Genomic DNA, 12,362 nt, shown 5'->3' with positions numbered 1-12,362 from the left:
TCTCACCTGGCCAAGTCTACTTTTCCACCTGAAGAGCAGGGCACTACTTCACCCCATCCTGTTGTCTGCTGCCTGAGTTTGCATTGTCTTCTTCTGGGTTCTGAGATCCTAATCCAAGTGTTCTGTCTTTAAAATAACAGCCATATTTGGTGGCCAAAGATTTGTATGCACTTGAAAGGCTGAGGGGGCAGAATCACAAGTTTGAAGCTAGTCTGAGCAACATAGTGAGATGGCAAATCAATCAATAAAATTTTTTTGAGATTTGGGGAACTAGGCTTTGTCGGACAGGGAGCACTAAGCAAGCAGAGACTTACTTCTCCTCGGCAGTAAAGATGTCAAAGCACCCATTAGCCAACAGCTGGTCCAGCATTTTCAGCAGCGATACAGACACCCTGAGAGAAGGAGATAAGCAAACATGAGACCCACAGAAACACCCAAGAACCAAGAGATACCCATATGAGAAACGGGGACATGCCCTTGACAAGTAAAAACAAAACACAAACCAAAAAACCTAACAACAGTAACAACAACAAAAAACCCTTAACACCATGATAACCCTTCCTAGATGGGGTAACTCAAGACAGTCCTATTAAATTCCTAGAATCTGACACACCAGCATTATGATGCTTACAAGAATGCCAAATGACTATGGAAAATAAGAATATAGCTGGAGACGATGTGGCTTCTCTCATGAATTACCTACAGCAAAGATAAGAACAGGATTCCTGATGCAAAGATGTCAGATGGCCTGGTAGAGTCCAGCATTCATCTGTACACCTTACGGTTTTGACAAGGTGCAAAACAAGTGCAGTGGACAGTCCAGCAGACAGTATGAAGATCTGGACAACCATTTGCAAAAATTAAACAGTTTTGAGTTTGTTTTGTGTGTCCTCAGACTGTAGGGCTGACAATAGAACCTAAAGCTGAACCTTCTGGATAGTACCAGAGCTCTCTAGGACCTCCAAATTAGGTGGAGATTCCTTAGCAACTGCGTTTGCTCACTGAAGCCCAGGACAGGTGGTAGCTGGGTCCTTCAAACTACAAATCCAACAAGAGACTTGCCCCATATAGTGAAGTCATCCTAAAACAACAGTGAGAAGGAAAGCCCACATACACAAGCTATGGCAATGAACAGATACTAGGAGGGCAACCGAGTGTACAACAGCCACCTGAGATACCTACCACCAATGCTGGTGAGCCATGGAACAGAGGGGGCCAGCAGCTTTACAAAAGTTAACAAGCAACCCACGTGACCCAGCTGTCCATTACTCAATGAGTACCCAAGGAAAGAGAATGTGCATCCACAGAGACTCAATCCCAGAATGTCCACTGTAGCTGTCTGTAGGGCAGGGAATAGGAACTACCCAAATGAGTCAGTTCCTGTCCACCACAGGCCCTGGCCAGGCAACAACAAGGACAGACAGAAGTGACTGTGCTGCCTGTCTGCCAAAGTGAACAGCTGGGAGGGCTCCAAGGAGCTGGAGGAAAACTCGGTGAACAGGAAAGGATCCATGGAATACGCATCCCAAGGAACCAGGGCACATACTCTGTGTGTTGTCTTTCAGGGCTCTTATGTCTCAGTGGGGCTAAAAGAGACAAGAAAAGATGGAGAATATTCCTACAGGCTAGAGCCTCACTCCACTTCACTTGGTATTCTGCATCTCCACACACACAAAGAAAAGTCATTTTCCTGCTGAGAGTGCATCAAGGGAAAGGGATTGCCAATCAGTGCCAGGCCTGGGACCAGCAAGATACAGAGGAGATGAATTCCTGGGGTCTGTAGAAGATGAGTGTTGGAGCTAGAACTTGGGAGTTGGCTGGGCCCTGCTCTTCATCTATTATGACAAATGTGTCCCCGGAAAACCTGGGCTCTGTGGAAATATGATCAGGGCACAAATACCCTGTCTGAAGACACCACTCACCTGTCATTCAAGAGGTTGTCCTCAAAGACCTTCAGGAGGGTCTCACTGAAGCTCTGCAGGACCCGAGCATCCTTCTGAATTCCCTTCATGTACTCAAAGAGGCTCTGTGTAGAATGTCTGACCTGCAACCCAAAAGGCGGTATTGTGGCTCAGCATGGCTAGCTTCTCCCTTGGTTCTCAGGGCTACTACAATGATAGTAAATGCCTGGGGCCAAACAGATACAACTGCAGACTACAGAAACACGCGGATCCTACAGGTATGGGGCTGGTAAGACAGTGGACATGTGAAGTGCACACATCTGGGTCAGAACCCTCTGGAAAGAATCCCCTCTGTCCCCTGCTCTGCACAGCCAAATGCCTCCTCACCGTAGACTCTGTCAAGCCACCCACAGACACAGCCAGCCCCAGCAGGACATGGTATCTATAGGTAGGCAATCCCAAGAGCTGGGTGATGAGAGGGAAGGCCTGGGAAGGTGCATTCCAGTTCACAGTGGCCACATCAGACCTGAAAGAAAGTGATTTCCTCAAGTGAAGGCCATGCTTGGAGGGACTGGGCTACGAGGGGATCTGTATCTGACAGTACCTGGGAAACAGCCTTTCCAGTTCTTGGCGGTGGGGAACATGGGGAATGGGAGGGCTATCGAAGTGCAAGAGAGTCAGGAACACCCGAGCAGCATGAGCACGGAACCGATCAATCTTCTCACTTGCCTGCTGGGCAACGCAACACATGACACGCTCACAGCTGCAAACGGAGGGCACATGTATGAGGCCAGCCTGAGGAAACGTGCTCTAATTGTCAGCAGCTGCTGAAGCCACATCAGGTTGTGACTTAGTTAGGATTTTATTGTTGTGATAAAATATCATGACCAAAAGCAACTTGGATAAGAAAGGATCTTAGGTCACACTCCATCACTAAAGGAAGTCAGGAGGCAAAACTAAAGCAGAGGCCATGAAGGAATGCTGCTTACTAGCTTGCTCAGCTTGCTTTCTTATAGAACGCAAGACTACTTTCCCAGAAATGGAACCTCCCATGTAAATCATTGATCAAGAAAATACCTATAGGCCAATTTTATGGACGTATTTTCTCAACCGAGTCCCTCTTTCTGAGGAATTCTAGTTTGTGCCAAGTTGACAGAAAAACTAACCAACACAGGATAGGTATGCCTGCACTCTGCCTACTCCAACATCTCAGGAGCCACATGGCAGGCACATGTGAATGTCAGTGTACTCTTGGGGCAAGAGTGAAAAGCAACAGTCACTGCAACAGAATTGCAAGTCAGTGGAAGGAGAACGAGAAGACAGGCAGAGAAAGTATGGCACACAGGAGATAGCAAACTTAGGGCCTCAAGCAGTGTGGCTGAAGAGGTTGAAACCCACAGGGGCTGGATCAAATGATGGTAGCCCATCTTGGCATGAAGCTCAGCTACAGAGCCCTGAGTTCAGAGGCCACTACAGCCTCCACCCTGAAGCTGATTGTTAAACAGGCCAGTTCAAAGAAGGTCCTGGTGTGGGGTTGGGGAGTATGTTACATTATGGATTCTGACAAGGGCCAGGTGGAAGGCCCTGGCCATGATCCACAGACTCAGAAGCTTGTCTGAGAAGGCATTAAGGCCCCAGGCCAGCCTCAGCTGGCTTCAGATACTCACATGTGGGCCTCAATCAGCACCGGCTCTGTCTGTGCCAGCAAAAGCATCAAATCCATGAGGCTGGTCATGGCAGCCTCACGAACCCTGTGAATAAGGAGACAGGAGAAGGTCAGTCTAGGACAGGAGTCCAAGCCCTGTCTGGTCCACCAACCAGACCCTACAAGCAATGCATGAGGGGCAAAAAAGTCTTGAGACACCCATTGGCCACACACAAGCTTAGCTCCACAAGGCTCAAACACAGGGAAAGTTTCAGAGATTACAGAAATCCCACAGTGTGAACCATCAGAGAACCCCGATGCCAGCAGCTGGCAGTCTTTATTTAAATCTCTTGACTGGGGAATGAGGGATGTGCTCTCTCTCATACTGTCAAGCAAGAGGATTCATTCTTAACACCTGAAGACAGATTGGACAAGTCTGAGCAAAGCCTTAGACATGTGCACACGCTGTAATAGCAAATACTTCCCACAGTCTCCTCCCATGTGAAGCTGGCCTCCTTGTAGTGTCTCTCTACACAAGGCTGGCACTTCTGGTTCTCACCAAACAAACAGAGCAACCAACACTCACATCCATCCTAGACTTACTTTCCTGCTAAACAGAGCTGTCCATCATTATTTCGTATCCAAGAAAAAAATACTGGTCTAATTCCAGAGCAAAGGCAGCCATTTAAACTGGAATTTAGGTGCATTCAGCCAGAGTGAGGAAAAGAAAGATACCAACTCTCGGGTCTGGGATCATCCCTGCCTCTATCAAACCCTCTATGGAGCCTGTACCAGGTTCCTGCTGTGAGGGGGAACTCAAAAACAACTGCAGGCCAGGGTTCCAGGGCACTCCCCAAAGTCAGATGAGGGTGCTGGACACAAAGCAAGCCTGGGAAAGGTGTGCTGCAGGGACACTGGTACATATCTGCAATGAATGCCTGGGGACAAAGGGATAGCAGACTGTGAAGTGTGCTGAGGGACACGTGCACACCTGTGAAACATGCCAGGGACACAGGTGCACAACTCCAAAGCACACAGAGACACACTGTGGAGGTAGCCTGTACATCTCCTTCATGTGGACTACCTCCTCTTAAGCTGTGATACACAGGATGAAGTTCCAAATACCACAGCAGAAACCAGCAACAAGGAGAAGCTGTACTTGCTGAGCACATGAATAGGAAAAAGAGCTGGGACCTGAGCCTCTTGGTAAAAACACCCCCACAGATATGCTCAAAAATGCTGTTTAGTCCAGAGCAAGGGCAATTTAATGAAACCATTATCACAGAGCCCAATCCATACCACCCGGTCTGTGTAGACCTGGGACCCCTCCCTGTACAGCCCTTCCACTCTCGGTGACCTGGAGGTGAAGACAGGAGAGCTCAGTGGTACCTGGCTGGTTGTTATTATCACCACCAGCTAAAAGAAACACTAACCCCTGCAATTTAACTATAACTTAGGAAACTCAGTTAAAAACTAAATAAACTATAAATAAAAGATAGCAAATACTAAAATAGCAGAAGCAACAACAGATTGACCAAATGTGCAGTCTTTACAATGACTCTATCTGAGAAATATGAAGGATATAGAGCAAAGTAAATGAAAAGGTCAGAATTTCAAAAACACCTGGACTCTCTGAGAAAGGTCTAGATACTGTTGAATTAAAGACGACAGCAACAAAAAGGAGTGTCAAGGTATGTGTGCCACTAATGTGCCCGTACTATCGTTTATCGTGCTATGCTGATTGTTGTGGTTCAGAAACACCACAGCTGGCAGCTGTTGGTCACTGTCTTCCTGTGGAAGCTTGCAAGCAGCCTTTTGGTACCATGGGAACTAGTCCTCAGGGAGGAGGCTTTCAGGTCAGTTCCAGCACAGAGGCCTCCAAGCCCAGTGTCTGAAACTCATGATATCTTGAGCAGTAGGGACTTACCTGCCACCTCTGGGGGGCAATCAGAGCAAAGCAGTAGCCTATAATATTTTAAGACTTTCTTAGACAACTGCGACCAACAACTCAAAAGAGGGCTCCTTGTGACTTGTTAGGGTTTTTATTAAATGGTCTTTGGCTCTTGGAGGGAACACCGTATAATTCCATATGACTTTTTAGACTCCTTACTGGGTTTTTACCCTCCTCCTTCTGTATATGTAACTAACAGCCCTCTAATTGGATTCAATACCTGCTCAGAGGGAAATCAGGTCTTATACTGGAAGCCCAGCCAACTACCCAAAGCTTGTGACTTCAGGGATCCTGGATGAGAACCTACAACTGCCACTATACTAGCATAATCCCTAACTACATTCTAAACCTCCGTCCTTAAACCCACAGGTAAGTGCAGTCCTCACCCCTCATCAAGGAAACTTCTCTCTAAATGCAGAGCTGTGGAGCCTCTAAGAGTCAGGAATCATTATGGAAGAGGAGGCAGAAACATTGTGAGAACCAGAGGAACAGGGACTTTGCTGTAAGATCATAAAGTCTCACCAGCATCACTGCCTAAAGCTGAGTTGAACAAGAGCAATAGACATGCTTATGTGGACTGGGGTGGGCAAGGCTCAGGAGGCCTTAATCCTATACAAAGTACTACAGGAAACCAAGGAATGCTGAGAGTGGGAGACACACACACAGTGCATAACAACTAATGAAAAAGGAGGCCATGCATTTGAAAGAACAAGGAGAGGTGTCTATGGGAATTTAGAGAAAGGAAAGAAACAGGAGACATGATGTAAATATAATCTCAAAAAATAAGAGAAAAGTATTTTTAAAAGTGTCTGGAATTGAACCATTCACTACTTGCAATTCTACACTGGACTCCCCCCCTACCCCCCTCTAGAGCAGAATCCTGTCCACCCTTTGCAGAGCGAGTTGAGACAGAAAAATTCCACAGAGGGTAAGGTGCTAAGGACCAGGTCTCGGGGAGAACCCCATCACTGGCCCTTTCTGCTTTGCTGGGAAGGGTGTCCCAGTGCCAGGCAGACTGCAAGAAATACACTGTTGTGTAACTATTTAGTCTAAAGTAAATTGCTTTGGAAAGGGGAGGGGACCCTAAGACTCAGGAAGCTGTTGGAATTTATAAGGCGCAGGAAGCTAATGAAAGCTGCACAGGGTCAGGTATGAAAGCAGTAAAAACTGCTGTGGAGATGACACTCTCAGCCGGCAGAGCTACCTACAAGTGCAGGAGTCTCCAGAGATGCAGGTTTTGTGAGCTGTCACCCCTGCTAGGGAGTCCTTTTCAGTGATGCAGCTGCCTTTAAGTCATCTATGTAAATAACCCCTTACCTATACTCCTGTAAGTAACTTCAAGACCCTCTAAACTAGACTTAGGTGGAATTGTCCTCTGGTCTGTCTTCCCTGCCCTGTACTGGATAAACAAGTGTTTGTTAACATCTTCCATGGAAAAAACACTCAACATTCACAATTTTTCCATCTTGAACTGCAAAGGAATCTAGGTCAACCAGGTCTCTTAAGAGTTCAGGGGCCTCAGAAAAGAAGTCTAGGGCCTGCCAATATCTATCACAGACCCAAGCCACTGGCCACATGTGGGCTGGGTTCACAATGCCAGCTTAGGCTACTGCCTGCTGTTAATCCTGTGGCACATTCTAGAAGGGTCTGCAAAGGAGAGCAGGTAGCAGGTAGGTGGGGATCCCTTGCCTGCACAGCATTTCAGCTGTGTTGGGGGAGATCTTGGCAAGACTGGAAATGGCCATGGGGCCCCTCAAAGCCTCCATTTACCAGGCTCTGACAAGACTGAGGTCAGCCACAGGGAAGCCCTTCCTGTGTCTGTACAGATAATATCCAGACAACTCAATCCATAACAGCTGATTGACCTTAAGGGAGATGTCCTCGGGTGGAGGAAAATATATTTACAATAAGGAGAATATAGGAAATGCCAGCAAACAGACACTGGGAAGACCCAGTGCAAATGTAAATTAGTGACCATAAAATTAAAACTATAAAATGAGCTTCACAATAGAAAATAAAGGAAGAGTGAATGAGCAGAACATAAACTAATTAACTTTTATACAACCAAAGAGCAACAACAAAAAAAAGTGACAAAATGAAGAGACCTTCAGGACCTGTTTGGCATGTGACAAGTGCTTGAGTTTCTGGAACGTGAGGACAGCGGGGATCTTCAAAGTGACCCGTAAAGTGGGGTAACCACCAGGCAAGGAGATGTAAGAAGAAACAATGGCTGGCACCCAGAATTCGAGAAAGGGAAAATGATAAGGCAGGAAGAACATGTCAAAAAATAAAGCCTGGCACATCATATGCAAGGGGTACACGCTCTCTCCATGTCTGATTACATCGATCAAGACAGAATCTTCTATAAGCTCCTTCTGAACTCTTCATAACAGTGCTTACAGCCAGCAGGAGGGAGTGTGAGGCACATGGCACAGCTGTTAGTGTAAACAGCAGCATTAGCCTTGCTCTCTACCTTACAAGGTGTTTCTGCAACCTGGGCAAGAACCTTGCCATACAGGAGGAGAGAGAAGACAGTCAGTCCAACTCAAAGGACCATGGATGCCTGAGCAGCATAACAGGGAAGCAGAAGCTCATGGCTGCTCACCTGAGAGGTCAGTGCAGACAGCAGCTACAGAGAGTTTCTACAGTGACTTAATGCCTATTGTCCTGGGTTCCCTGAGATGCCAAGCCCTCCCGGGTGAGTCAGCAGGGGAGACAAACTACAACACTGTCCTTACCAGGCTCCCACATCCCCTCTGCTGTCTGTGGTGTAATCACTCATGCAGCCCAGCAATGCAGCATAAACCTCAGAGATGTTCTCTTTGCATATGACTTCATCTGGAGGCCCCCGTGTGTTCACACCAACCGTCTGGCAAATTCTGAAATTAAAATATGCGTGTCTGTGAGCTCACCCTTCACATTACAATGACCTCAAGTATCTTGCTGAGGGGAACATTGGGCATGCTGGAGGAGCCTCAGGGGAAGACTTAGGGGGGCAGAGCACCCATCCCACTGCAGGTGCAGAATGGTGCTCGCTGTGAAGTCACCTTCACCACCCCCACAGTCTGCAAGGTAGCTGGCTCTTTCTTCCACCCCTATAAAAATGCGGCTATGAGAACTCAGAGGAGTAAATGGCTTACAGGAAGGACCACGGGGAGCTAAAAGAGGCATACATGGCCCTACACACTGCATCTACATACAGAAGTCACTAAGATGCAAGATTCAGGCATTGATGAATGCCTCAACTCATGTCTTCATCCACTTTATTTATTAATTTTATTATTTATTTATTTATTTATTTAGCAGTACTGTGAAAGAACCCATAGCCTGTACAAGCTTAACAAGAACTCTGCCACTGTGCTGCTCCAAGGCCCACATGATGGCTTGGTTTGTTTCTGTTTGATTTCATATAAAGCCTCAATGTTGCCAGGGATAGCCTCAAACCTTGGTTTCTGAGGTGGTCTTCGAGTGAAGATGCAAATGTTCCCTGACAATGCACTGAAAACACCTCTACATTCCTGCTCTGGGCTAGCCTGACAGACAAGCCACGTGGCGCCTGGTGATGCCCACCTGCCAGGCTAGAGGCTCACCTTGAGATTGCTTTCAAACCATCTCTCCGGGCTTCAGCAAAGCTCACATCACTGGGAGAAATACAGGTGACTCTTCTCAGACCTGAGAGAACCTAAGGGCAAGAGGGTCCCAAAAGAAGTATCAAGCACAAAGTAAACACAGTTTTAGACAGTTGCAGTAAGTAGCCCAGTCTGGCCTTGAACCTGAGAATCCAGTTTCACCACCCTCAGTGGTGTGAGTGTGTACCACCAAGTGTGGCTATCAACACGCTTCTTTTTCAGAGATGTGGCTCTGGAGCCACAGAGCACAGTAGCCATGGGCTTGCTAGGCAGCTCACAGGAGCCACTTCCCACACAAGACAACATGCCCTGATTCAGCTTCTGGAAGGATTTAATGAAGAGACCATCCCACAGCCCCCTCTCAGCTTCACTCAAACCACAGTGACTGCCATGGATCGGAGCTCATCCCTACAAGATCTTCCTGTCGACTGTTTCCATTTTGTAGAGGGAACAGTTGGTATTCTTGATCCCAACCACCCACCTCTGTGTGTGTGTGTGTGTGTGTGTGTGCACGTTTGTGTGTCTATACAATCAAATATGCTACAGCCTGTATATGGAGGCTATTGGAGGACAACTTTGTGGCGTTGGTTCTCTCTACCTTTACATAAGTTCTAGGGGTCAAACCTGGATCATTAGGCTTGCCCAGCAAGTGACTTATTCACTGAGCTACCGTGTAGGCCCAGGGCTACTATTTCTATTTATGCATGTATGGATGCATGCATGCATATGAATATTCTATTTGCATGTATGACTTCATGACAGAAGAGGGCATCAGATCCCATTATAGAAGGTTGTGAGCCACCGTGTGGATACTGGGAACTGAGCTCAGACCTCGGGTAGTACAGCTAATGCTCTTAACCACTGAGCCATCTCTACAGCTCCTGCTACTACTTCTTGGGCTGACAGCTCAGTTCTAAAACTCTCTTTCATTTTTAGCCACATATCAAGTGCATAAACCCCAGGGTGAAGGCAGTTATTATGACAGATGTATATAGGCTCTGTACAAGGATAAAGAGGCCTATCGGCGCACCATCAAAAGCTGTCTGGTCCCACAGGAGGAAAGGACACCAACTTATATAGAAGCAAATGTGGTGAATTTGTCTTAGTGCATCCCAGCTTGTATGGCAAGGGGGACAGACAACAAGAGGATCTTGGGGCGAGTTGGCAGGACCAAGCCTGGTGTTTCCACTCAGAGGAGAAGAACGGATGAACTTAATGGACTAGGTAAGTGTGGGAAGGAAAGTCTCCAGAGCCAGACTGGAACTATGTCCAGAGCTTACACAGGGGAGGTAATACTTGGGAGAGAGCAGGCTACACCAGAGTAGATGAGGCAATATGAGAGGAGACTGAAGGAGACAGGGCACCCCATGTGGCACCTGGGGTGACAACCTAGATATAAGAAATGAACAAGCCTCTCAACTCATGGCTTTCAATGATAGATCCAGCAGAGGAAATGCGTCATGGTCTTTCTAGATCAAAGGGGCTGGATGAGGGGCCTGGTAAGGCCGAGAGGTCCACTTGGCACCTCACAGGGCAGAGCATGAACAACCTTGCTCTTTACAGCTTGCCATTGCCATGGCAGGGGAAATAGTGTCCCAAAGGGTAGCAAAACAATAATGCATGATATATTCTGAGGTGCAGGCAGAGGCCCATAGGGCACCAGGCTGAGACATGGGGCTGGCAGCCTTTACCCACACCTAGCCTACCTCCTACCATGACTATAAACATGGTGGAACAAAAGTAACTTAAGGTACATGGAATTTCAGAAGGAATTTTAACTGCACGGCTCCATTATTAGGGAAATAAACTGAGATGGTTATAAGCCTAGGAGGTACATTCAGGGCACTAGCTACTGCACAGAGGCTACTGCTTTATCATCCAGCCAGCCACGGTTTCTTCAGACAGTGCCTACCCACCCTACAGACTTGTGCATAACTCTGTAAGTGTGTCTTGCAAGAGCAGGTTAGCCCGCATACTGGAGTCAAGGTCCAACAGCCACTGCCTTGCATGGCCATGTGCTACCTCCGGGAATTCCTTCCTCATCGGAGGTGTGCAGATTAGTTGCCGGCCCTTCACATCTGTGCCCCTGTGGTACTGTTGGCACCCTCACCTGCTGCAGATGGCCCCTGAGAAGGAAACCTGGGAGGGCACCCAAGGCTGAGGAAAAGCCACAACGGGCCATCTCCTCTGGGCTCTGGAGCTCAGCAAGGTACTGGGGAATCAGCTCCTCTGAAAAGAAAGAAGTGTTCAGAAGTGACCGCCGCCTCGAGGACCCCTTAGAAATACAAGTTAGATGTCCCAAATTCTGGGACACTCAGAGCACAATGGCAACGCTGATGAAGCACACAGGGCCATCCGTGCAGCAGTGACAGGATCAAAGATCTCAAGGGATAAACAGAAACTGACGAGCCTAGGCAGTCAGAGCAGGGCAAGGGGAAGAATCTGAAAACTAAGTCAGTTCTGTTCTTTTACAACACAGCTCAGGAAGGCGGCAAGGAGGCAGATACCATCCCTGTGCCCTGCCAGTCAGATTTTGGCCATTGGTGGCTGCTAGGACCCAGTCACTGAAACCACAGAAATATACTCTTATCCATCCTCAAATGTGGAGGCAGAAATCCTCTCAATTCACACACACCAGGGTAAATTCATTACAGTAGCCATGTGAGGAGAGGGGGGGTCTTTTTAGTCTACTCATGTTTCAGTGCACCAATGGGGACACCATTTATTGTCAACCGACATGACATGGTACTTTGTTGGAAAAGTACAATGTGACATTATTTTAAAATACAGACTACGTATAAACAATTATGTTACTATCAATGCATAAAGTTGCCCATGGTTGATAAACACTGTAAAAATGACTAGATTCAAGTTTGCCACCAGCTCACAACCATCTTTAATTCAGTTTCCAGGAAGCTGACACCCTCTTCTGGCCCCTTTAGGCATCAGTCACACAAACGATACACAGGCAAAACACACATACATATAAAACAAAACAGAAAGATTAAAAAAAGAAAAAAAGAAAACAGGGGAAAGTCTGCCAGGGAGCTGGGAAGGCAACTCAGTCAGTAAAGGGCTCACTGTTCAAGCATGAGGACCTGGCAGACAAGAGGATTTCTGGGGCTCACTGGCCAGCATAACTAGTGAGCCCCAGGTTCAATGAAAGACCTTATCTGGAGGAAGGAAGGAAGGAAGGAAGGAAGGAAGGAAGGAAGGAAGGAAGGAAGGAAGGGAGG

The 12,362-nt window shown here is 47.3% G+C and overlaps 1 protein-coding gene across 2 annotated transcripts in view; it reads right to left on the bottom strand.

Moving 5' to 3' along the window:
• The window catches only part of Tbcd (tubulin folding cofactor D), a 163,172-nt gene that overhangs the window by 9,558 nt on the left and 141,252 nt on the right, over positions 1-12,362 (bottom strand). For both annotated transcript variants that reach the window (XM_021178456.2, XM_029483328.1), the window contains exons 27-34: positions 11,237-11,355; positions 9,088-9,179; positions 8,236-8,376; positions 3,569-3,652; positions 2,506-2,664; positions 2,289-2,427; positions 1,923-2,044; positions 315-392 (exon numbers count right to left, since the gene is read on the bottom strand). In XM_021178456.2, coding sequence (XP_021034115.1) covers positions 315-392; positions 1,923-2,044; positions 2,289-2,427; positions 2,506-2,664; positions 3,569-3,652; positions 8,236-8,376; positions 9,088-9,179; positions 11,237-11,355 — 934 coding nt within the window. The remainder of the gene's footprint in view (positions 1-314; positions 393-1,922; positions 2,045-2,288; positions 2,428-2,505; positions 2,665-3,568; positions 3,653-8,235; positions 8,377-9,087; positions 9,180-11,236; positions 11,356-12,362) is intronic.

Source organism: Mus caroli, chromosome 11 (genome assembly GCF_900094665.2).
Source record: "Mus caroli chromosome 11, CAROLI_EIJ_v1.1, whole genome shotgun sequence".
NCBI lineage: Eukaryota > Metazoa > Chordata > Mammalia > Rodentia > Muridae > Mus > Mus caroli.
The sequence above is the reverse complement of the archived record's forward strand: the minus strand, read 5'-3'. Positions and strand labels throughout refer to the sequence as shown.